Source organism: Trichosurus vulpecula, chromosome 2 (assembly GCF_011100635.1).
Source record: "Trichosurus vulpecula isolate mTriVul1 chromosome 2, mTriVul1.pri, whole genome shotgun sequence".
Classification (NCBI taxonomy): Eukaryota; Metazoa; Chordata; class Mammalia; order Diprotodontia; family Phalangeridae; genus Trichosurus; species Trichosurus vulpecula.
Genome location: NC_050574.1, coordinates 41,539,582 through 41,565,644, shown reverse-complemented (window position 1 = coordinate 41,565,644; position 26,063 = coordinate 41,539,582). Strand labels below are relative to the sequence as shown.

The 26,063-nt window shown below is 47.7% G+C and overlaps 1 protein-coding gene across 1 annotated transcript in view; it reads right to left on the bottom strand.

Annotated features, from left to right (window-relative positions):
- Positions 1-26,063, bottom strand: part of GRIK5 (glutamate ionotropic receptor kainate type subunit 5) — a 31,384-nt gene extending 5,321 nt beyond the window's left edge. The window contains exons 1-19 of the mRNA XM_036745414.1: positions 26,041-26,063; positions 19,248-19,377; positions 18,557-18,721; positions 17,998-18,095; positions 17,748-17,913; positions 17,319-17,497; positions 13,774-13,827; positions 13,244-13,405; positions 11,961-12,113; positions 10,764-10,868; positions 10,425-10,532; positions 9,720-9,923; positions 8,792-8,905; positions 8,453-8,562; positions 7,461-7,634; positions 6,475-6,640; positions 4,856-5,081; positions 2,294-2,422; positions 2,064-2,185 (exon numbers count right to left, since the gene is read on the bottom strand). Coding sequence (XP_036601309.1) covers positions 2,064-2,185; positions 2,294-2,422; positions 4,856-5,081; positions 6,475-6,640; positions 7,461-7,634; positions 8,453-8,562; positions 8,792-8,905; positions 9,720-9,923; positions 10,425-10,532; positions 10,764-10,868; positions 11,961-12,113; positions 13,244-13,405; positions 13,774-13,827; positions 17,319-17,497; positions 17,748-17,913; positions 17,998-18,095; positions 18,557-18,721; positions 19,248-19,326 — 2,514 coding nt within the window. The 5' untranslated portion in view covers positions 19,327-19,377; positions 26,041-26,063. The remainder of the gene's footprint in view (positions 1-2,063; positions 2,186-2,293; positions 2,423-4,855; positions 5,082-6,474; positions 6,641-7,460; positions 7,635-8,452; positions 8,563-8,791; positions 8,906-9,719; positions 9,924-10,424; positions 10,533-10,763; positions 10,869-11,960; positions 12,114-13,243; positions 13,406-13,773; positions 13,828-17,318; positions 17,498-17,747; positions 17,914-17,997; positions 18,096-18,556; positions 18,722-19,247; positions 19,378-26,040) is intronic.

The following is a 26,063-nucleotide window of genomic DNA, read 5'->3' as shown; positions in this document are numbered from 1 at the left end:
CTGCCTCCATATCCTCCATACCTCCATCCTCCATCTCCACGTTGCTCATTCCCCCAGACCATGCTGCTTCAAGGATCACTTAATGCCACCCCTTCATATTAAGGATGTGGAAACTAAAGCCCTATGAGAATAAGAGAGTTCTACAGTATGTCATAGAAACAGAAGTCAAATCCAGAAGAGAGCTGAGAGACCATTTATCCCAAATACCTCATTTTGTGGAAGGAAAAAACTAAGGTTCAGAGAAGTAAGGACAGAGTGTGAGCACCTGGAGGGCAGGGGCTTTCACTTTCTTCTTGTATCTCCATTGCCTGGTACAATGCCTGGACCGGAGTAAATGCTTATGGAATGACTACTATTCTTACAAAGAAAATAGAGAGATGCAGATTTTACATTGGATGGCAGGACTCCAAGGATTCCTTCATAGGTCAATGGAAATGTCATGGTACGGGGAGGGGGGGTCTCCAATAGAGGATCCCAGGGATCTGTGTTTCAACCTACTTAACATTCTTTTTAACCAATGACATGGATCATGGCACTGATGAGTGGGCTGAAGCTAATAAGGAAAATTTCCAATAAACTGTAGTCTTAAACTTGGGTACAAAAAATCAAATCCACGAGTATAAAGCAAGAGAGGCTTAGACATCAAGTTGTCCAAAAAAGATCTGGGAGATTTAGTGGACCAAAAGCTCAGTGTGAGTCAGCAAGGGAATATGGCCCTCCAAAATGCCCAGTATGACGGGTGGGCTGAATTAAGAGAATAGCTTCCAGGAATAAAGAAGTGATATTTCTGTGTACTCTACCTTGATCAGACCACACCTGCAGTATTGGGTTCAGTTCTGGACACTGGAATTCAAAACAAGGACACTGACAACCAGCATGATGAAACCCCTTGAGATCCTGTCATATGAAGATCGGTTTAAGAAATTGGAAATGCTTATCCTGGAGAAGAGCAGCATGGCATGAGAACTGTATTGAAGCATATGAAGGACTGTCATGGGAAGGATTTGTGATATTTGGCCTCAAAGAAGGGAGTGGAATAAGAATGGAAGTTGCAAAGAGGAAAATGTAACCTTGATGTAAGACACACACACACACACACACACACACACACACACACACACCTAACAACTAGAGATGTTCAAAAATAGACCAGGTTTCCTCAGGATGTGCTGAGTTCTCCTTCCACGGAGCTCTTCAATCAGAGACTGGACGACCACTTGCCAGGTATGTTACAGTAGAAATTACTCTATGGTAGAGTTTGGGCGAGATGGCCAACAAGGGCCCTCCTAACTCTCAAATTCCATGATTCTGTGGATGAGGTAACTTTTCCAACCTTGCAAAGGTGTTAAATATTAGAGCTGGGACTTAAACTCATTCTCTGAAAGGATTCTTCTTATGTCACAGCTGGTCTATGATGGGCTTTGTCATCATATCCGGGTTTCTGCAGGGTAAGGTTCTTGGTCTCTATTACTCAACAATTCTGTGCCTTATGAGCTTGACTTTTTTTCAGCTCCTCTCCCTTAATCGCGAGTAAAGGCTCCCTGAAAATCTCAGCCTCTCTTGAGGGAGACATTACCCATGAAAACCAGGGAAGATCTAGTACAAGAGATTAAAGAAGACAGAAGCCCAGGTGGCTCTAGACCTGGCTAGTCTACTTTGTACCTGGGGATTGTATTCCTTCCATTCTCTTTGCTCTCTGTACTTCATCCCTGACTCTTCCCTTTCTCTTTCATCCTCTCCTCTTCATGTAGGTTCTCCATACTCCTTTCCTCTCTGCTCCACTCACCACCTTTGTCTTTCCACTTTGTTCACTCCCTTCTTCTCACTACCCCCTCTGCAGACTCCTCACTCCCCCTCAGTCTCTCTTCTCTGCTGATTCACTTTCTCTTTCTACTCTCACTTCTGTCTCTTCTTTCTTTTCTCTCCTCTGCTTCCTCTCTTCTCTTTCTCTCTCTACATTTTATTCCTTCCTTCTCTACTCCCTTGTCTTATTTCTCTACTGTTACCCTCCTTGTCTCCCCACATGCCCTGTCCCCCATCCTCTTGGCTCCTTGGACTCTCACCTCGTCGGACTCTGCTGACCTCCTCGTGGACCACACAAACTCCATGACAGCGACAAAGACAGCAATGATGAGGCCACAGATGAGCACCACAAATATTCCACCAATGTTCTCCATTCCCAGCCCTGGAAGGAAACAGAGAAGGGGCCAGGGAGACACTGAGGGGTCAAGAAAAGGGAGGGACCTAGAGTTTGGTACACTTATTTTAGGGTGATGGGAGGAGGGACACTGACCTTTGGCTCTATGATCCTCCTCCTTGGGGCACCGGCCCCCCTCCCACCACTTTCGCTTTAGGATCTCTAACCGGTTGTTCTCTTGCAGTTGCAAGATAGCCAATGTGATCTCGTCCCGGAATGGGGAGCCTAGAAAGGGAAAGAGAAGGTGTTTAGGACCTTTCTGTCTTCACAGATCCTCCAGGGGCTCTTTCCTCTGATTCCTAATCTTCCCCACCTTCGATTTCCTCTTCTGTTCCTTCCCTCTCTGATCCCCCATCTCTCTAGATTCTTCTCATGCCTAGTATATCCATCCCTCTCTTGACTCATATTTCTTACTTTCTCCATTCTGTCCCTTTCTTTTTCTTTCCCCCTATGTCTTTATCTCCCCCATCTCCCATAATTCCAATCTTCTAATCTGCCATAGCCCCCTCCCCTCCTCTATATCCCCATTCTTTCAGTTTCTTCTCTTACCCCTATCTCTCCAACCCAGATTTCCCTGTATCATTCATCCATTTCTCATCCCCATTCAAACTACATACCTACATCTCCAGTCTAGATGCTATAATCTCCGTCTCCATATCCTCCATCCTCCATCTCCACATTTCTTAACCTCCCATCTCCTTCTAGATTCTCCCATTTTTTTCAATTCAACAAACATTTATTAATTACCTACAATATGCAAGGTAGCATGCTAGGCTGCCCTATCCATGGGCATCACACTAGCTATATTGTACAGAGACACTGGCTGTACATGGAGCTGGCACACCCCCTTGAGAAGCAGCATGTAAAACTCTCCACTTATGAATTCTGTGTGTGTCTTTTCTTCCAGTTGGTATCACATTTATTTATGCGAGAATGCACTGAAGATTTATAGGGCAGTTGTTCTGTTGCTACTTCTCTTACTACATTAAATTAATAAATGTCTGTGCTTTGAGTTAATTGTGTCCCAGCTGAATAAAGTAAAGGTAAACACAGTGATAGAGACTTGTGAACTATACTTTTAGGTACATGGAATCATAGTGTACCTTTAACCTGGACTAATCAACCCTCCCAACACAGAGCCCAACTTATAAGATGAGTCAGGGACTGAGGTAGACCAGAATGGGATTACAGTGTTCATAGGAATATCTATAAAAGGGAGAGTTCAAACTGTCCTCAAAATTATCACACTATTATGTGTCCTTGGATGCATCACATATGATGAATATTCCAATACTCATTTGGCTCCCTTGACACAGAATTTCAAATTTGGAAGAAACCATACTCTCCTCCCCCAAACCCAGTATGACCAATCTGACAAGTAGCTAGCCAACCTCTACTTGAAGTCCTCCATTGAGAAAGACCCCACCCCCTCTTGGCAGTATAGTCCACTTCTGGATGGCTCTAATGCATAGGAACTTCTCCCTTGAATCAAGTCTAAATTTTCCTGTCTGCAACATCCACTCACTGCTACTGGCTCTCCCCTCTAGAACCGGAGAGAACAGGATCATAGATTTAGAACCAGAAGAGGTCATCTAATCCAACACCCTCATTTTACAGATGAGGAGACTGAGGTCCCCAAAAGATAAATCACTTGTTCATCATATCTTAGGTGGCAGAATTAGGATTTGAACCCAGGTCCTCCGACCCCAAACACAGTTCTCATTCCATTATACAACACTGTCTTTCTGCTTAACAGTATTTGTATGCTTAAAGATTCCTCAATCCTATTGTTACTCCTGTGCTCTCCCCATCCACATACATCCATCTCCCATGTCTGTCTTGTAATCTCTATCCACATCCTTCATTCATCTTCCATAACCCTTTTCCACTCTCCCTCATCTTCCCATATTTATATCTTCCCTGTCAATTTAATCCAGTTTAACATTTTAAAGCACTGTCTATGAAGAAGACACTGTGCTAGGAACTGAGAAAAGAGATAAAATGAAAGCCAGTTCTTGTTCCCAAAGACCTTATGTTCTATTTACTTCCTCTCAGTCTCCACATTCCCATTCCTTAATCCCCCAGCTCCCAACCCTATATCTCTCTATTCCCTACTCTACCCGTCTTCATATCACCCTATATCTCCTATCATTCCATTACCCATCTTCTCCCAGTAACTAATGGCTCTGGATCTGTGTTCAAATTCACCTCTGATGATTACCACCTGTGTTATCTGAGGCAAGTCACTTAAACTCCCTGGACTCAGGATTGATGAAGGAGTTAGATTAAATAGCCTTTGAATCTTAAACTTATGATCCATTCCCCCATCTCTTCCTCATCTCCATATCCTCCTGTAACTCCTATCATCTATCTTCTCCACCTCTATATCCCCCATAGTTCCCATCCTCCAGTTCTCTGTCTCACAATCTTCATGCATCCACCATTTCCATCTTCTAACCTTCATTTCCTCCAATATCTGTCTTCAAATCACCTCCCATCTGCCAGTGCCCCATCTCCATATTTTCCTGTTTCTCCCATCTCTTAATTTCCCACCTCATTATTCCCTTATTTGCCTTATCTCCCCAACCCCGTACCCCTACTTAATGCCCACATTCCTGGGTGGGTCTCCATGCTAAGGCCCATCAGGCCATGGCGCACCCAGTGGCATGCCGATGCCATAGCCCTTGGTATCGAGGAGGCCCCCAATCTGGGTGAGGTTGCAATTGAGGCGCCTGTGGTACTCATTCATGGTAGACTCCAACAAGAAGGCATAGCGGGAGTTGAGGACTCGGGCAATGCCTTCCTCTGTGCTCTTCACAAACACACTGGGCTGCTTGGATTGCATGTAGTTCCACATCCGCTGGTAAGTCTGGTATCGAGAGTTCTGGCCGATGTGGGAAGGTAGGAGAAAGGAACACCACATGAATGCCATGGTCCTCCATCATTTCTGTGCCCCTCATCCTGTCTGAGCCCTTTCCTCTGACCCTCCTCTGCCTCTCCAAGTCTTGCTCAGTTTCTCCATCCCACCCCTTCTCAACTAGGAACCTTCTTGATTAACCCTTCCCTACATCACCTTTGGTGTTCATGAACTTGTTTATATTTTGATAACTTTATTTCAATATAATTGGTTTCTTTTTAATCTTATGTATTTTATTTTATATGTTAAAAATACAAGTTGTGGGGGCGGGGGGAAGGGTTGGCATTTTTCATCAGATTAACTGTCAAAGGGTTCCCCGATTCACACACAAAAAAGTAAGAATCTCTGCTTTACTTAGTAGCCATTTGGCAATTTGAGGCTCCGGGCCAGACCATTTCTTTCCCATAATACCATACTCCATCCAAGGACAAGGTCATGTATCCCCCTAAAAGGGGGAGGGTTCCCTTTCCCTACTAGGACCGAGGGGTTTCTGAGAGCTATGATTTCCTCCTCAGCCTTGGGATTCCTGGAGGGCAAGACCCCATTACCCACCTAAGACACCTGAAGTCTGAACTATGCTCGCCTTCCTCAGGGCAAGGTTAAGGTATGAGTTGTATTTTCTCCTCAGATTGGGCCTCCTTGAGAGGGTCCCTCTTTCTCAGGATGGGGAGGGTTGCTCCCTGAGAGCAGGGGCATGGTTCATTTCTTTGTCGCCCCCACTATGGTCCATTGGAAGCTTTCAATCACTGTCCCCAACCCCACCCCGATCGATCCACCCCCCATCCTTGACTTGCACTAAGTCAATAGTTGGTCAGGTAGGGAGGAGCTAAACCTGTTCCAGACACTCCAGACAGCCCTCTAAGAGCTGTCCTTGGTGCTGAACCTGATCACCCAACCCAACATGATAGACCCAGCTCCTCCGTTCAGCCTAATTGTGTTCTTTTCCAGGAGGGACAAGGACTGAAGGAAACGCTGAGGAAGGGGACTGGGGAAAATGAGAGAAGGGAACTAGAGGAACATCTTTGGAGGTAAACTACTGAAAAAGGAAGATTCGGAAATACTGAGGGAACTGGGGAAGACATTAAGGAAGGGTTCTGAGGGAAGCCAGTGGGTGATTGCTAAGGGAAAGGACTAGTAGACACTGAAGGAGGGAATTGATAGATCACTAGATGGAAGGGGCTAGAAACAATGAGGGAGAGGAGAGGACTAAGGAGACATGGAGAGAAGGGAGTGTAAGATATTGAGGGAAGAGACTGGAGAAGTGGAAAATTAAGGAGAACTGAGGAGAACCTGTGGAGACAGTGATGGGGAACACACTGGAGGAAGATAAAGCCTAGGGGTTGCTCAATTTTAAAAGTACCTGGAAAAATGTCATGGTGGAGCCCGCGTGGATGGTCCCATATTCAATATTGGTCTGGTCGGCCAAGTCATCAGCCGACTCCACGGGCACCTCCATTCGCTGCACGGTGAGAAAGGCCGCCAGGTTGGCCGTGTAGGAGGAGATGATGATGAGAGTGAAGGCCCACCTGGTAGGAGGGGGCAGTGACTCGCCCAAGTCCCCCTGTCCTGGAAGCATCAGACCCCAGGCTCCTGGATGCTTAAGTCCCCTACTTGCTCCTCAATTCCCTAGGCCCTGAAGCTTCAGGGCTCATGTATAGCCCATCCCAGGGACATCTTCATCCCAACAGGGATTTTCTAGAGATGTTGTTCCTTCAGACTAAGGTGGAAAGTGCCATGGGTTCTGATCCATCCAACTTCTAGCTGGTTGTATCCTTTCTGCATTTCAGTTTCCTTAATAGCTAGTTGGACCTAATAAACTTTAAGGTCTCATCCAGTTCTGAAATCCTGTATTCTATGTTTTAAGGTCCCTCAAAGTTCTGACATTCCCTATTCTAAGGACCCCATCACCTTTACCATTCTATTTTCTAAGGTCCCTTCCAACTCTAGCATTCTATGTTCAAAGTTTCTTCTTCTCTATGACACTCTCTATCCTACATTCTAAGGTCCTTCTCTGATCTGACAGTCTCTGCTCTGAGGCCCCTCCCAGTCCTAACATTGTATGATGAAGAATTTTTCTAGATCCCTCTGCAATATACAAGAGCAGGCTATCAGGAAGGTTGCATTCTGACCCCAGAGATGTCCCTGATATGCTGTGGGTGACTGGGTGATTTATTCCCCCTCTTTGAGGAGAATAAATAGGTTTTCCCATATCCATAAAATGAAGATGCAATTAATGGTCATCTCTAAGTGACTTTTAAACTGTTCAAATACCCCAGGATCCATCCACCCCCAGCCCACCCCACTCCCCTGGCCCACTCCATCACCCATTGTGATTAGTGCCCTCACCAGACCCCGCTGACACATCTCGTAGAAAGTGCCCGAGGCATGATCTCGGAGCCCTGCTGCATGAAGCCCCCAACGGGGAACCACAAGCTGTTGCCCAGGGTATACTGGTTCTCCACCACATGGGGACGTGCTCGGAGGCATGGGTGAGGGTTGTACCACTCATAGGGGCTCAGCCTGCAGGAACATGGAGAGATGGGCCATGGCAGAGACAACGACTGGCAGCCAGAAACACAGGCAGAATGACAGACGGAAAGATAAGCAGGCAGGGGAGGAGGGGAAGCCCGGGAGGTGGGAGGAGGGGATGGATGGTGCTTAGTGACCCAGGAACAGAAAAGACACTAGGAGGGGGAGAGAGAGGAGAATGACTTAGATCAATAAGAAAGAGATGAGATCAGGGATAGACAAGAAAAATGACAGAAATAGTAAAAGACTGAAAGGGAAAGAGATAGGAGGAGAGAGGGGTGGGTCAGGCTTAGGAAGGATAGAGACAGAGATAGGGACTTGGGGTATGTAGCTGGGGAAGAGGGAGGCACTGATCAGGGTAGGGACAAAGGAGAGAAAAATAAAAAGAAAGATGACAGAGATAGATTGACAGGAGAAATACAGGAAGAGAACAGAAAGGAAGAGGTGGGAAGCAGGGACTGACAGAAAGAAACAAGGAAAGACCAGATCAAGGAAGAAGTAGGAAAAAAGAGAAGAAGAGACAGATAAAGAGAAAAGACCAGGTCAGAGGCAGAAGAAACCAGGTCAGGGCAGAGGTGGAGAGGGAGGGACTGGGAGGGACTGAGAGAGAGCAGGGTGCAGGCAGAAATAGATGCAGAGGAATTGTATGGGGGGGGGTGGGCCAGAAGGGAGGAAAGTGGTAGGTGGTGCTTGCCGAGATGGGGAGGGACCAGGGCAGCAGCAGAGATGGAGAGAGCCTGGGGCCAGGACAAGAGACAGAAAGGGAGGCCCAGGCAAACAGGGATACAGAAACAGGATCCGGGCCTCACCTGGCTGCCAGGAAAAGGACACAGCTAACAGCCAGGTAAGCCAAGAGCATGAAGAGCCACACAGCAGGTGAGAAGGGATCGAGGAAGGAGAAGTAGCCAGGCTTTCGACCCTGGGGCAGGGGGGAGAGAGCCAGGTGTCAGTGATGCTAGTGCGTACTCCCTCAAGGATACAGGTGACTTCATCTTTGAGTGCCCCCCTCCCAAGCACACACCCTCTGGAATACCCAGCTCCCAGATCCCCTACCTTCCATTCCCCAGGGAACTCAAGCATCCCAACCCCCGAGTCTGCACCTCCTCAGGAACCCAGACACTTGGTGACCTGGCCCCAGGGACCCCTACCATGTGCACTCTGTAGAGGATGCTGATCCCAAGAGTCATGAAGGGTTTAGAGAAGTCTATGACCTTCTCCCGCTCAGCTGTGATTGTGAACGCAGCCACTGCCAGGTCTGCCTTCTGCTGGGGATGGGACGGGGGGGGTGACAGACAGACAGACAGACAGAGACAGAAGGGGGAGGGAGGGAAGAGAGAGAGAAAAAGAGAGAGAGATTCAAAGAAAGATGGGGAAGCAGAAATATGAAGAGGCATAGACATAGAGATAGAGATAGAGAGGAAAGTTAGAAATAGATGTGGGGGAGGGAGACAGATACAATGTGAGACCAAGAGAAACAATCCAGGATTCAGATGTTGGGGAGCAGGGGTGTGAAGAGGAGGAACAGCTCATTTGGAGCCCAGGAAGATATTCCCACATAAGCCCTGGCTCCCCCGCCTACCAGAATTCTTACCTCAGTCTCCCCCAAGGACTATGGTCTCTTGTCTCCCATCTCCCCTGCCCAGACTATTGGATTCCTCTCCCTATAGCTTGCCTCAGATCAAATTCTCTCTTCATTCAGGGACTTCCCAGGGTTTCTTGAGTCTCTTGATATTCACTTTCCTCATCCTAACACTCAAGACCTCTGAGGTCATTCTCTAGCCCTCTGTCGGGCTCATCATCTCACCTGGAATGCCCTCCCCACCCTTATCTGAAGCCTTGTCAAGTCATTTTCTTCCCTAAAAATGAGAAGATTGGACTGAATGACTGTCAAGGTGCCTCCCAGCTCTGACCTTCCCAGATCCAACATTCTCTGCTCTAAGGTTTCTTCCATCTTCAACACTCTTTGCTCCATGGCCATTTTTGCTCACTCTCTGTCCCTCTCTCTCTGTGCTCTGCCTCACTGAGTGGTCCTCCCTCCCTCCCCCCCTGGGCCCAAGAGCTCCCCCTGCCCCATACCCGGTTGATGAGTTCCCCAACCATTCCAGTCCAGGAGCCATTGGGCTCTGGCGCCCCATACAGCCCATCTTCTACTAGCCGAAGTCGGAAGCGAAAACGGAGCAACTCAGCCAGCTCTCGGAGCATATCCACACAGAAGCCCTCAAACCGCTCATTTCCTGACAGTGACTGGAAGTTGGGCCTTCGCATGACATATGGATTCTCCTGGGGAAGAGGGAGGGGAAAGGGGGGTGAATGGTCAGATTTCAAAGCTTCAGGATCAAGGATTAGATAAAAGTATAGAAGATCAGAAATGGAGAACCCACAATTATCAATCAAGAACTTAGAATCAGGGGTCGAGGACCTGGGATCAAGGTTCAGGGATCAATGACCCCAGAAAGAAAAAGGATTCAAAATGAGTTATCAGGGACTGAAGATTAGTGGTCATGGACTAGAGTTTACTTAATTAGAGATACTCAGAAAAAAAAAAATAAAACAGGAAAGACCACAAAGAATAGCAAAGAGCCTCAAGGTCTGGGTTGAGTCTCCCAAGGGCAGGACCTTCACGGGGCAACTGGCTGGAGACACCAAGAAGTTCTGCAGTTTTACAGACATGAGTGCCCCATGGTCCTTGGGGAGTCATCCTATCTAGAAATTTATAGTTTGGTCTCTCCCAAGTTCTGCTTCTCCCCAGTAAAAGTCCCCTCCCTCTCCTCTGCCTCTTACCAAGATGGTGGTGACCACAAGGGTCTTGTTGGCTAAGGTCTGGGACAAGTTGATGTCCAGGGTGGTGGCATTCATAGCCAGAGTCCTATTGGAGTACCACACCCCAATCTGGAAGGAGGAGACAAGTTCAATCCTGACCTTGGGGAGACAGAGGTGTTCAACACCCCCCCCAATCCCACCCCCAGGCCTAAATCTTCAGGGACCAGGCATCTGAGTCCCAAGTCCATGCCTGCTTCAGGACCCAGGCATCCAGTTTTAGCACCTCCCTTCCCAGGATTTCCAGTATCCATCTCCTCCAACCCTTCCAGCTCAGGAAACTCGGTGGTCAGCCCAACTCACCTCCCGATGGCCCTCCCGGGACTTCTCTAGGATCCTCAGGGTGTAGTTGGTCCGTTGACCTTTGCTGTTGAACTCAACTCGCCCAGTCAGCCCATCATACTCTACCTAGCCAGGGAGGGGAGGTCGGGGAGGGGACAGGAACGGAGGGCAGAACAGAGGAGGGCAGGAGAGATAGAGACAAATGGAAACAGAAAGACAGAAATATACCCAGAAGAGTCAGAGAAACAGAAACCAGAAGGAGAGAGAGAGAGATGCCCAGAGGTGGAAAGAGAAGTAGAGGGAGAGAAAGGGAGGGAACAGTTCAGAGAAAGAGTAAGAGACCAACAAAAAGATAGAGACCAGTAGTGAGAAAACAATACCAAGAGACAAAGAGAGTGGAAAAGAGGCAGAGAGGAAAACCCAGAGGAAGAGACAGAAACAGAGACATATAATGACCAAAACACAGAGAGAGATGGAAGGTAGGAGAAGTAGAGATGCCCAGAGGAAGAAAAAGGGACACCCAGAAGGAGTGATGAGTGAAGAGGAAAGTAAACACATACAAATGGACAGAGGAACAGGATAGGAAAGTCCAAGCAGAAAAAAAGAGAGGGACAGAGAGATTGATAGAGAAACAAAGGGACACCCAGAGGGAAGGTAAGAGACAGAGAAGAAACAGAAGCCCAGAGAGATACGTAGAAAGGTGAAGACAGAGACCAACATAGAAATGGAGATAGAAATGGTGAAAACAAGAGAGACAGAAAGATGCAGGCAGTTAGACCCAGAGAGACAGACACAATAAGAGAATAAGGTAGAAATGACAGAGATCGTCCATCCCCACCCCTCACCCATAGAGGTCCAGAGGGAGGGGGAAACATAGAGACGGACACATAAAGACAATCATATAGATGCTCACAGAACAGAAATGTTCAGAAGGAAGAGACAGTGTCAAAAATAGACACAAGCCAAGAGGGAGAAAAGTCCCCCATGGACAAAATTAGAAATATAGATGGAGAAAAACAGAAAGTGAGATATAGAGACAGAGACAGAAGAGAAATACCCCCATGTACACACATAGAGACAGAAAGGAAGTACCCAGAAAGCCCAAAACATAGGGGTTGAGGCCAGGAAAGAGAGTGAAGCAGGGATGGGCACACAGTAGGCTTTCCCACCTCTCAATCCCAGCCCAGCCTCATCCTAGTCCCCAGCCTGCCAGCTCACCATTCGAAGGTAGTTCATGAGGCTGGTCCCATGGGGCCAGATGTTGGAGGAGGTGCAGGCCAGGGGTTTCACGCCAATCTCCTGGCTTCGATTCAGTTCCCTCACAGCACTCACAACCACATGCACAGCATCAAACATCAGGGCTGCAGACAACTGGAGTGGGGAGGGAGACAAAGGAGCAAAGGAGCTCAGCAAGGGCAAAGCCTGATCCAAACCCCCACCCCTGCTCTTCCCTGAGGGCTTTGGGGCCTCTCCTTTCATTATTTTCTTTTCCTCCTTTTTCCTTCTCTTTACCTCTTCTTCCCTCCTTTATCACTCTCCCTCTCCCTCCTTCTGCCTTCCTTTCTCCCTCCCTATATCCCCCTTTCTCTCTCTTCATCTCTTTCTCTGTCTTTCCCTATCTCATCCCCTCCACCTCTGCCTTCTTCCTGCCTCCATCACTCCATATTCTTCCCCTTCCATCTTTCTTTTTGTCTGTCTGTCTCCTTGGCTCTGTCTGCCTTTATCCCTCAATCTCTCCCTCTATCTCTCTCTTTCCTGATATCTCTCCATCCCTGTGTCTTCACGTCTCCACATTTAACTTTATGACTCTTCCTCCCTTGTTTCATATCCTGGTCTCTTTCTTTCTGCCTCCATCTTTTTCAAATTAAAATTTATTTTTGTTTAATTAACAAGAATTTATTTTCTCTCCCTCCCACATCCCCTCCCCACTAGAAAAAGGAAAGGAAAGGAAACACCTTGTAATAAATATTCCATCTCTATATTTCTGTCTTTCTTTCCCCAGGTCTTTCAGACCAGCTGTTCCGTAGACTGAAGGAGAGGGCAGGGTTATTTCTGCATTTCTTGGAGTATCTGTGGTGTGTGTCTGTATATATATATATACATTTGGGTGCATGCATTTCATGAGGCTGGGTTCTTTCTATATTTGGGTGTGTCTGTGTATGCCTCAGGAATTGTGTGTGTGTGTGTGTGTGTGTGTGTGTGTGTGTGTGAGAGAGAGAGAGAGAGAGAGAGAGAGAGAGAGAGAGAGGACAAACAGATGGGAGACAGAAGAGACACAGACAGAGACAGAGAGACAGAAACAGAGAGACAGAGAAAGACAAAGATAGAGAGAGAAAGAAAGGAGGGAGAGACAGAGAGACAGCAATAGACAGAAAAAGGTTGGGGATAATTGCACCTGAATGTTTCTGCAATTGTCTTGGTTGTGCATGCCTGTCAGGGGTGTGTGTATCTGTGTCTGTGCGTCTGTGTGTGTAGAGGAAGCAGAGAAGACAGAGGCTCACCGCAGGACCTGGGTACATGCTGGCCTCACAGTTCTCCCTCCAGGACATGTTGAGGCTCCGAACAAACTCCAGGTAGAAGGGGTGGGAAGTGTTGAACATGGAGAAGCCCAGAATGTTGGATGAGTCTTCCACAATGCCATCCAAGTGGAGAATAGGGAAATCCTAGGGGTAGGGAGGAGGGCATGGGATCAGGACCCAGGGAAGTAGAGGCTCAGAGCCTGAGACAAGGGGCAGGGAGGCTCAGAGCCTGCGATGGGGAGAGGAAGGCTCAGAGAGGAAACTCAAGACTTGGGGACAGAGAAGGGGAAGCTCAGAACCTTAGACAGGGAGAGGAAGGCTCAGGCTCCAGGGACAGGGAGTCTGGAAGTTATAGGAAAGGGAAGTAGAGGCTCAAAACCTAAGACAGGGAGAGGACGCTCAAGGTTTAGAATAGAGAGAAGAAACTGAGGGGCAGTGGGTAGATAACTGAGAAATGGTGGGTCAGGGGAAGAGGCAAGCGGGCAAAGGCAGGGGATGAAAGGGGGACTTACCATGGTTGTGAGGATGTATTTATAAAATGCTGAGGTCATCCCCAACTCTGAGGCCTAGAGGCAAAAGAGACAGTGGGGGCAGGGGAGACAAAGACATCCACAGAGACACATAAATGGAAACACCAAAAGAGATAAAGATATAAAGACAGTAACAGAAAAGAGATACAGACAGACAAAAAGATGAATGTTGACAAACAGAGGTTGTGGCAGAGATATAAAGGCAGAGGCAGAGAGAGAGAGACAAAAGCAGAGACACAGAGAATTAAAACCAAAGACAAAAATCAGAGAAACCACCAAATTAGAGAGAAATACCCAGACATGAACATCAGCACAGATTTAGAGGCCAAAACAGAGAGCCACACAAAAAGACAGGCAGAATGGGTCAGGGGATGGCAGAGAGCCAGTGCTGAGGCCCATGAGGCAAGCCAGGCAAGCTCTCTCTCCATTGCCTGTCCCCCAACTCTACTCTCCACACCCCTCTGAAGTCGGAAGACCAAGGAAGGGGAGACTAGGATGGGGATGAGGAATTTCAAAGATCAAAAGAGACCACCTAAGGAAGATGCAGAAAAGGTGCCTGGAGGCTAAAGGCAAAGGGGCACAGGTGGACTCACAAAGACCTTTCTTCTACACCATCCCAGAAAGCCAAGATCAACACTTGCATTTGTAACTGTTTCCATTTTTCCAAATGCTCTACAATTTGAAAAGCAGTCCAGTCCTCCCTGTCACTGTCTATGTCTCTCCATCCTCTCCCTCAGCTACCTCTCTCTGTCCCCCAATATCTTCCTCCCTCTGCTCCTGTCATCCCTTCTCTCAATACTTCAATATCTCTGTCTTCTGCTCTGTCCCTCAGTCTTCTCTTTTATCTTTCCTTCTCCTTCCCTTCTTCCTCTGTTTCCCTCTGTACCTCAGCTCCTTCCCTTAGTGCCCTTTAGTCTGTTCCTCTTTTTGCTATTCCTGTCTTCTCTTTCTGTCTCCCGCCTTTAGTATCTCTTAGTCTTCCTCTCTTTGTCTCTTGTCCTCCTCTTTGTCATTCAATCTCCCCTTGTCTCTCAGTTTCTCCTCCTCATTCTGTCTTTTTTCTATCTCTGTCTCCCTTTTAACTCTCAGCCTTTACTCTGTCTCTCATCCTTGCTATCCCCCAACCTCCCCTTCTCTTTCTCTGTCTTCCATTCTGTCCCTCAGCATTCCCTCCTTCATCTCCATCAGTCCTTCCCTTTCTGTTCCTCCGTGTCTTCTCCACAGAACCACAGCATCTCAGAATCAGAAGGGAGCTCTAAGACCATGCAGCCTAACCCACTCCTGACCAAGAATTCTCTCAATTCCCATTAAGTGACCATTCAGCTTCTGTTGGCAGACCTCCAGTGTCAGGGAAGCCACCACTTCCAGGGGCAGCCACTTTAGAACAGCTTTTATTGTTAGGAAATTTTTCCTCCCATCCAGCCCGAATCAATCTCAACAATCTCCACCCACTGCTTCTGGTTCTCCTCTCTGGGGCGGAAGAGAGGAAGTCTGTAATACATCTTCTATGGGACCAATCCTTCTGGGCAGTGGTTGCGGTGACCCCCACCCTCGCCCCAGCTTTCACTTTTCTGATGGTCTGAAGGTACCACGTCAAACTCTGATAGAAATGGAAAATCCTATATAACGATCCCTGCAGGCTGCATATTGACTTAGAAAACCCCATATTAACATTTCTTTGTTCTATTGTATTCTTATTTATTTTGTTAAAAATTTCCCAATTGCATTTTAATCTGCTTCAGGCAGAGCTCAGGAGGGTTGGAGGCTGCCATGCTACCACTGGAGGTGTCTGGTCTAGAGGACTTTCACTATACCAACCATTCCTCAGATGGCCCAGTTTGTTAATGTCTTTCCTAGAATGTGGTACCCAGAACTGAGCACTTGTGACTTTCATTTGCCTTTTTGGATGCTAAAATCTCTTAATCACAAAGATTATTATCTAGCCACAGTTTGAAGACTCAAGTTTGAATCTGACCTCAGACACTTTCTAGATTGTGAACCCGGGCAAGTCACTTAACCGCTATCTGCCTCAGTTTCTTCATCTGTAAAATGGAGATACTATACCTCCTACCTCCCCAGGCTTGTTGTGAGGATCAAATGAGATATTATTTGCAAATCACTTTGCAAACCATAAAGTGTTCTATGAATGTTAGCTATTACTCTTATTACAGAGATCAAATTAAATTTTATTAAATTAAACCCATTATTCTAATCTGCCTAAATCTTTTTGGATCCTACTCACTTAGCTATCTCTCCTAGCTTTGAGTCTTCTGCAAATTGGATGAGGATGCCAGCTATGAGGTCAGAACATTAATGGATAAAAAAAAATGGCTAACAGCCCAGTACCAAGCACAGATCCCTGGGTGCCTTCATTAGAGACCTCCCTCCAAGCTGACATTAAGCTCTCAATAGCTATTTTGGGGGGCCAGTCTTTCAGCAAGTTCTGAATCCCATACTCTCTATCTTTCTCTGTTTCTCTGTTGTCTTTAGTCTTGTTTCTCTATACCTTATTTTCACTAAATAGATTGCCATAAGAATAGCTAGCTACCTTTTATATTGAACTTTAGGGTTTGCAAAGCCCTTTACACACTTAATTTCATTTGATCCCCATTTTACAGATTTCTTATGTGAGAACTGAGAACTTCAAATGAGGCTGAGAGAGTGACTTGCCCATTGTCATACAGCTATAGGTGTCTGAATCACGATTTGAACTCAGGTCTTCCTGATTCTACGTCCCCCCACAATATGCTTTCGCACCACCCAGCTTCCTCTACTGTCATCTCTCTACTTTGTCCAAAAAAATACCATGACTTCAAATGTTTTGCTAAAATCAAAGTAAATTATTCAGCATTCCCCTATCAATTTGGTAAACCAGTCAAAAAAAAAAAAGCAAATGTTTACTCTGGTGTGACTAATTCATTGTGAAACCATAACTGATCACTGCTTCCTTCTCTGGGTGTGCACTAACCATCCTTGTTACAAAACATGACCAGAAACTGTGATCAAAAGCTCTAGTCAATAATTTACTGACTCTACTCTCCCATTTTTGGCGAGCATGGACATTTGCCCCTCTCCATCCCTTGTGGGGTCTCGTCTGTTCTTCACAATCTTCCAAAGGTCATGGTCATGCATGATCTCCCTATTCCTCTCTCTATCCCTCCCTCTAGCCTTCGGCTTCTTTCTGTTCCTCAGTCTTTCCCCAGTCACCCTTCTCTCAGTCTTCCTCAGACTGTTCGCTACCTCGACTCATCTCTAGCATTTTTCTGCCCTATTTTTCAAGTCAGTGATTTCATGTTCATGTTAGCCCTGGGCATCAATAGGCATCATTTTTCCTATACTACGGGTGAGGGAAATGAGACTCAGAAAGTGAGAGGGACATATCTCAGTGGTCCAGCCTGAAGCAAAACCCAGGTCTTCCAACCTCTCAATCTGAGTCTATTTTTTTAGGGTAGTGGGTCATGGCTCTGAGGTCAGAAGACTGGGATCAGGAGGAGAAAGTTGAAAGTTAGGGGGAGAATGACACAGACCTTCTTGAGGATGAGATGGGAGATGGAAGCATTGGCATCGATGATGATGGTGGAGACCTTGTCGTCCCGAATTTCTTTGAGCAGAGGCGTAGGGTCCCGGCTTTCATCAAGCATCCGAACTGACAAAGTCTCCTTGGAGATCAGGAAGCCTCGAACCAGCTCCTCCAATCTCAGGAGGCCTAGGGGAGAAAGGGAGCAGGTTTGGGGTGAGGACTCCTGGAGACTGGGAGAGATTCTGCAGAGGTGAAAGAAGGGTCAAGGGGTAGATTATAGGCTGAGAATCTGGACACCTGAGTGCCCAGGAGGATGGGGACTAGAGCTCCCATTGACAGAGAGAAGAAACTGAGGAAACGAAAGCAGGGGTGCCCAGAGAGGGGCTGGGAGGTGGTATCATGCTTGGGTCCCCCATGACAGCGTCCCCTCCCTCACACTCTGCCTTGGCACAGATGAGGCTGGCTGAAGGATAGTTGAAGGATTTGAGGATTCGGGAGACAGCCAGACTGACATCTTCGTTGCTGGGGTAGAGGCTGACAGAAGCAAACCGAAGGTACTGGAGTCGGGGGGTTTCCTCTGGGCCCACCTTAATGTGGGGTATCTGGAGAAGGAGACAGAGAAAAGTCTGTAGTCCTCCCTACTCATCCCTGTCCCCTTGGTCTCCAGCTGCCCCACAGCCCCTTACCTCCTTCTCCCCACAGATGTGGCTGACAATGGAGGCTGATGCTGGGCTGGAGGAGGGTCCTAGGACAGACACGACCCCCTTGGGCAGGATCTGGCACACTTCAGAGGGTAGAAAGGGAACCTCCCATCAGGCACAGGCCCCAAACCCTGCCCCTTCCCACTTCAAGTGGAGCCTTACCCCTCCCTTAGCCTTCTTTACTCTGAGATCCTTGGGCCAAAGACAAATACACTATCAAGTCTTGGTACTCGAGTGAAGTTTTGACTGTCAAGTTCTGACTGTTGCTTGGGACCATTCAGACCCACTGGATTGTCCTCTCTGGGACCCATGAATGGTTCCTTGGGGTGTCCCTTCAACCCACTCCCCCTCAATTTGATCTGTATTTGCAATGGTACCCAATGGTAAGAGCTGAGGGAGAGATAGACTGAGGGGCAAAGAGAGGAAGGAATTGAGAGAAATGAGGAAGCCTAAGGGAGAGAGAGGGAAGAAGGACAGAGAGAAAGCAGGCCTGGGGCCCTGCCTCTGTCCCCCCAACCCAGGCCCAGTCACTGGCCCCGCTCACTGGTGTCCGTAGTCTCGTACTGGCTGTCTCTCTGCAGCTCGAAGATGTCCACCTCTACTCGGGCCTTGGCTGGGACTTCGATGATCCCGTTGATCTGTTCCCGGGCAAGGGCCAGGGCCAGGCGTTCTCCCCGGCCACACACAGTCTGGTCGTCCAGGATAGCGGCTGTGGGGACAAGAGGCTGGGAGACCAGAGGCCCCTGAGGGAAGCACCCCTCAGGGATCAGGATGCCTAAGTCCCTGTAGAGGCACGGAATGGGGGATGAAGACTCCTGGATCCCTTAGGACCAAGGACTGGTAGATTAAGGCTTCTGAGTCTCAGAGGGGCAGGGACTGAAAGACCTGTACACCTGGGGCTCTGATGATCAGGGCTAGGGGTATCAGGGATCCTGGGGCCATTGAGACTAAGGATCAGGAGACCGTGGATTCTGAGTCTCTGAGGGTCAAAGCTGGATGATTCTCAGAGGTCAGGATGCTTGGGTATCTGAGGGAGTAAGAACTTGTTGATAAGGGTGCCTGGGTCACTTAAGGGCAAAGGCTTAGGCCACCTGAGGCCCCGAAGCACTTGGCCTGGAGGATCAGACTGCTTGGGATTGTGAGAAGGCAGAGCAGGGAGTGAGGATGAACAGGGTCCTCGTGAGGCAGGAACTCTGGGGTCTCTGGGAGTGTGGAGTCTGTGGGGGAGGCCTCACCCATGCGCAGGGAGGACAACACCTGACCACTGGGGTGGGCAAAGGCAACAATCAGCAGTAGCAGCAGCTCCGCCGGCATCTTCCTCCCCTCCTCATGGAGAAGCTGCTGCCCGAGGCCCCCACGCACCACCTGCAAGGGAAGCCCATTCCCAGGTCTACTGAGGCAAGCTAACAGCCCCAGGGCACTGCTGAGGGATGCTCACAGATAGACGCTTCATTAAGGGAAAGTCCTTAGCTTTGGGCTACTACAGAGGCAGGAGATGCTAGCCCAGGAAGCACATTTGGGGTAGGGAGTTCATGGGCCCAGAGGCACTACTCCAGGGGAACTCTACTCCAGAATGGTGCTGGGGGACAGGTCACAGTCCTGGGACTCTGTCGGGGGGAGGAAGGGAACAGGACTCAGAGCCCCAAGGAAGCTCATAACCAGAAAGGACTGGGGCACTGCTGAAAGGGGGAGCTTGTGGCCCCTGGGGCCCTGCTAAAGAAGCAGTCCTGAGGAGGTTCAGGGAGGAGCGAAATGTTGGAGTTAAGATTGCATCCCAAGAGCATTGCTAGATTGGAGGCGGGGACAGCTTTCAGCACAGGGTCAGTTTTGGAGAGGACTCACAGCCCAGAGAAACAAATACAGAGGAATTGGGGTTGGGGAGAAGCTGGAGATGGGTCCAGAAGCTCTCAGTCCTCATGGCACCACTGGAGGGGGCAGCTCACAGCCCAGGAAAACTGCCTCAAGTGTGGGGGAGTTCAGAGTTCCAGAAGAGGTCCTTGGGGGATTAGGGTCACAGAGAGGCTAGCCCCACCCCAGAATCAGAATCGAGGCCAGGGAGCAGCCCCCGCCCCTATCTCTGGGCAGGCGCCTGTCACTAGGCAACTGGAGGCGGCTAGAGAGGATGCAGCGGTCACCAGGCAACGATATCCCAGCCCAGATCCTTGCCACCTCCCCTCCCCTGACGTCCAGCTTTCCCACAATCCCAGGGGGCTGGGGCCTGACAACTGGGGTTGGTGGGGGGCCGGGGGGAAGGGGAGAGAGAGAGAGAGAGAGAGAGAGAGAGAGAGAGAGAGAGAGAGAGAGAGAGAATCATAAGGAGTGGAAAGCACAAAGGTGGCAAAGATGAAGAAAGAAAGAATCAGAGGGAAAGATGGAGAGGCAGAGGGGGGAGAGGGAGACACACACACAGAGACAGAGCACAAGACTGAGAGACATCAGTGAGAGACATAGAGGGAAAGAGGGACAGAGATTCAGAAGGAGAGAGAGAAGAAAAGTAAAAAGAGGAAAAGAGAGAAGGGAGAAAAAGGAAAAAATAGTAAAAGAGGCAAGGCAGAGGGGTTGTCAACCTTTCAAAAGTGATTTACTTGACTCCTGTTCTGGTGTCCTGGGGGAAGGTGGGAAACTAGCATCAGAGCAGCAGCAGGCTCTCAAGACAAGAAAGGATCTTAGAAACCATTTAGTCCAAAACCCCTATTATACAGGTGAGAAAGCTGAGGCTCACAGAAGGTCAAGGATTCACATAGTGTCAGAGAGAGGTGTGATCCAATTTAGGGTTCTGCCCATTGCTGCTCCTCATAAATATCCTCTGTTCCATCCCCATCCCAGCCCTACATACACCCTTCCCTCATTCCCTCCAATCAGAAAGATGCTGAGGTTAACCAGCACTTAGGAAAGATAAATTCACCCAGGTGAGCCTTTAGGTCATTCATAGAAACAGACCTTCAAAGCTGGAAGGCACCCTAGAAGGCATTGAGTCTCAACCCATACTAGAAGACAAGGAGTCTCTACAGCATCCCAGCCTCTGCTTGAAGACCAGAGTCGAAACCCTGGGTTCTATCCCTCATACCTGTGTGACCTTGGGCAGGTTCCTTAATCTCTCTGGGCCTCAATTTCCTCATCTGTGAAATGAAGGGTAATGACTAAGTGTCCTTCTAAGATCCCTTCCACCACTAAATGTATTATCCCAGTGACCCCTAGTGATAGGGACCTCACTACCTATCTATGTCATTCTATTCCAGATGGTTCTGCTGGAGGACAGGGCTCATATTGACAGCATTTTTCCTTATGCCAAGCCAAAGGCTGCCACTTTATAGCTTCCACCCATTGCTCTTTGTTCTGCCCAGTAAGAACTGGACTAACCCATTCCCCACAAGACAAGCCTCCAGATATTTGAGGACAACTGTCATGGCGCCCTTGAGTTTCCACCATCTTTATACCCCACAGTCTCCAGTCCCCTCACCACCCAATTTGACCTCCTCTGGATGAATTCTGGTAGTTCACTGTCTCATCTTAACCGTAGTACCAGAATGGAATGTTATATGGCCCCACCACAATTTGGTAGGAAAGCATTTCATCAGCTTGGGTCAACAGAAGGAGGTTAGACAATTTTTGATGGGAGAGTCAAGATACCCTGAATTTCTCCCCCCTCCTCTCTTACCAGACCTGTAACTCAGAGAGTGTTAGAACTGGGGGGAGGGAGCTTTTAGGCCATAAGGCAGAGAATGCCAAAGACAGGAGAGACCTCAGGACATAGAATGACACAGCTGGAAAGGGCCTTAGAACGTGGAATGTCAGAGCTGGGAGGAACCTTAGAATGTGGAATTTTAATTCCAAAGGACTCATGATGAAAAAATGCTACCCACCTCCAAAGACAGAATTGATGAACTCTGAGTGTAAATTGAAGTATAATTTTCTCACTTTATTTTTCTTGCTTTTTAAAAAATATGGCTACTATAGAAATGTTTTATATGATTTCATATGTGTAATTGATATCATATTGCTTGCCTACTCAGTGGGTGGGGAAGGTGGTGGGAGAGAGGGAGAGAATATGGAATTCAAATTTTTGAAGAAAAGAATATTAAAATAAACAAATAATAATTTCTTTTAAAATTAAAGCAATTAACTTTTTCTGTTAAAAAAAAGGAAATTGAATGTCAGGGCTGGGAGGGACCTTAGAACAAGGAATGTCAGTGCTGGAAGGTACCTTGGAACAGAATGTCAGACCTTAGAATATGTAATGTCAGAGTTGGGAGGCAATTTAGAATACAAGATGTCAGACCTGGAAAGGAGAGACTGTCAGAGCTAGGGTTGGACCACAGAACATAAAATATCTGAGACCGGAAGGACCTTAGAATACAGACCATAGAATGTCCTATCTGGAAGGGATGTAAGAACACAGAACATACAATTTCAGAGACCATAGGAACCTTAGGCTATATAGAGCTGGAGAGGAGAGTGGCAGAGATGGAGAGACCTTAAAATAGACAATATCTGAGCAGGAGGAGATGTTAGAATATAGAATGTCATACATGGAAGAGGCACAGAAAACAGAATGTCAGTGCCAGGAGGGACTGGAGAACAGATGCTGTCGAAGCTGTGTATGTACCTTACAACACAGGTGTCTGAAATGGGAAGGACATTAGACTAAAAAACATAAACTGTTAGGACAGAAAGGAACCTAAGAACACAGATCATGCCATTTCTGAGGCTGTAGGGATTTTAGAACATAGACTGTCAGAACCAGGAGGGACCTTAAAACACAAAATGTCTAAGCTGGCAAGTCCCTTAAAGATTATCTGCTCCAGCCCCCTCATATACAGGTGGAGCAACTGAGGCCCAGACAGAGAAAGTTATCCAATGAAGTAACACATGGAAATGCTTTGTAAACAATAAAGTGCTGCATAAAATACTATTATTACTGTTTTATCACTACTATTTTTAGAATGCCTATTACTAGACTTTTCCAATATTATAGGAATCCGGGTGTCTTGACTCCCAGTCATTTCACTACCACTACCTTGAGAAGCTTTGGGTTACCTGAGGAGACTTGGATGGGGAGAGGGAGGGGGAGAGAGAAGATCGCTAAAGATACTTTGGACAGCTCCTAGGGTGACCATAGTCCCAGACCGGGAGTCAGGAAGAAAACCTATCACAATTCTAGTCCCAACTCTAACTTACTGTGTGACCTTGGATAATTACCTTTCCCTCTCTGGGCCTCAGTTTCTCCATGTGTTAAAAAAACTAGATCAACTCTGAAGGCTGGCTCTTTGAGCTCTGTGACTTTGTGCTTTGTAATTCTGGGTCAGACCTTATAAATGGCTGGCTTAAGGGTCTCTGAAGGTGGGAGACCTAGAAGAATGCAGGGGTCACTTGAGTGAGAAAGAAGCCTGAGTCATGTGAAGGTAGGAACCAGTGAGGAAGAAAGATGGGAGGGCAAAAGAGTGTGTGTGAAGGGAGACAAGGAAGAGGAGAATGCCAAGTGAGAAAAAGCCTACTGGAGATAGAAACAAGAACCAGGAGATGGAGATGGAAGAAATATACAGAGATAAATGGAGAAGAAAGAGATAGGGGGGAGAGAGTGTGTGTGGAAATGAGAGACAAAGAGATAGAAACAGATGGGTAGAGTAGGAAACAGATGACTGACAGAGATAGAGAAAAGAAGGGAGAGGAGGAAGAGTGACTGAAAGAAGGAGGTAGAGGTGGGAAGTGAGAGAAAGGGAGACAGAGAAGAGACAGAGAGATGAGAGACACTTAGGCAGGCAGAGGGACAGTCACACACATATACACACAGAGTGCTCATTGGATCAGAATAGGAGACTTAGGTAGATAATAAAGTCAAACCCAAAACAACAGGCAGACAGAGACAGCCCAAGGCAGCAACAGGCAGACAGACAGCCAAACAAACCAAAATGGGCTGAATAAGTGCTAGGGAAGACAGGGAGCACAGGTAAATTAGGCAAAAAAAAAATGGAGTAGGGGAGAAAGAGGTCTCATAGAGAGGGAGAGAAAGTTAGAAAGAGACAGGAATAGAGACTTGGAGAAAGGAAAACACAAAAACAAAAACAAGGAGGGACCTAGAAGAAAAGAGAAGGGCAAAAATGATGGAAATGAGAGCAAGAGAAGGTGGGAACAAGGGAAAAGGAGAGCGATGGAATGAATGGGGGTCTGAAAGGAGGCTGAGCAAGACAGAAAGGACAGAGAGATGAAAAGGGGAGGAGGCATCAACAGAGACTGACAGCCATGGGAAAAAAGAAGACCCAGAGTAAGAGGGAGACAGAGACACCCACAGCTAGGTCTGCAGAGAGGGATGGAGAAAAGAAGAGGGGATCAACTGACAGGCACTGCCTGGGAGAGACAGGGGTTGAGATGGAGACAGAGAGACACAAAGAGAGAACAAGAGATGATGATGAAAAAGAAGGGGGAGAGAAGCAGAGACAGAGAATGAGAGTGAAAAGACATTAACAGAGACAGAGTGAGGAGAGCCAGAGGCACACAAAGGGGGCCAGAAATGTGGACATAGAGGGAGGGCTGCAGGGATACACAGAGAAACAAAGTGAGAAAATCCAGAAACAAGGCACAGAGGGAGGAAGAGATAGGGAAATAGATGGTGTAGACCCAAGTGAAAGACAGTAACATAGAGCAGACATGGAGACAAGCAGAGACACAGTGAGAGAAAGTCAGAGACACACAGAGGGAGGGAAAGAGAGAATAATGAAACCAGGAGGAGTGAAGAAAGGAGAGAGGAAGAGAGAGAAATGAGATACATAAAAGTTAAAGTGGAAAGAGAAACGAAAGAGATAAATCAAGACAGAGACATAGGAGACACAAACAGAGAGACAGAGACAGAAAAAGAGAAAAATAGTAAGGCAGAGAGGGAGAAAGAGAAGCAGGAGACAGAAGGGAAAATAGACAGCAAGAAAGAAATAAGGACAGCGACAGAGACAGCATGGGACTGAGAGACAAAGAGAGCCCCTGACATGCAGAGTGAGAGAAAAAGGAGATCCAGAGACTAGCCAAGAGGTTGCTGGGACACAGAAAGAAAAGATGAGCTAGGAAAGTTAGAGAAAGCAGATGGCCTAAGAAAGACAGAGATAGAAAAACAAAAAGAGACAGTGAGATGAGCGCCTGAGAAATAGAGAGAGATCGAGCCTAAGGAATATAGAGAGATGACCAGAAAAGAAGAAGGCAGGGTCATAGAAAGCCTGAAACTGGGAGACGTGGAAAGACAGAGCCTAAGAGCTACAAGGAGACAGACAGATACAGAGACTGAGAGAGAGACAGAGACACAGACACAGAGAGACAGAGACAGACAGACAGAGACAGCGAGACAGACAGATAGAGAGACAGAGAAACTGAGACAGAGACAGAGACCAGGATGCAGAAATTAAGAGACAGAAAAAGACTGACAGGCACAGGAAAAGGAGCTAACACACAGAAAGCGTGATATAGGGAGAAAAAGAAGAGAAACAGCAAAACAGACTGAGAGACACTGGAAGAAGGAGACAGCTAGACACAGACTGAAAGGCACCGGGGAAATAGAGGCAGAGATTGAGAATAATAGAGAAAAGAAAACAAAATAGAGGCTAGCTCATGAAGACAGGGACAGAGAGACATGGCAAGGCAAGAGACAGCACACATTTGAAGAGAGAGACTGAGAGACAAATGAAAAGTCAATAATGTGTCCCGAAGGGTGGGAGAGGCTGGAGTACTGGGGGAAAAGGGGAAAGAGAGGAGAGAAGAAGCAAATACTGGAAGTATCTAAAAAGTGATCTGGAGAAATGAGGGGATGACAGGACGAAAGATGCCCCCCCAAGCCCCAGCCTATGCTCCCTGGGGGAAGTAGAGTCAGTGAGGGCACTTAGCCAGGGACCTTGGATAATGGTCAAATCTACCCGGCTCTTAAGAATTGCCCCCCCCCCATGCCCCCAAGGAGTCTACCGCCTCCAGCTTGGCTGCGCCCAGCCCCACTCACCCACCCCGCCCCCACTCCCACAACCCCACCACCCATACACACGGGCAGACACTCACGGATCCTGGTGGGCCAGACGGCT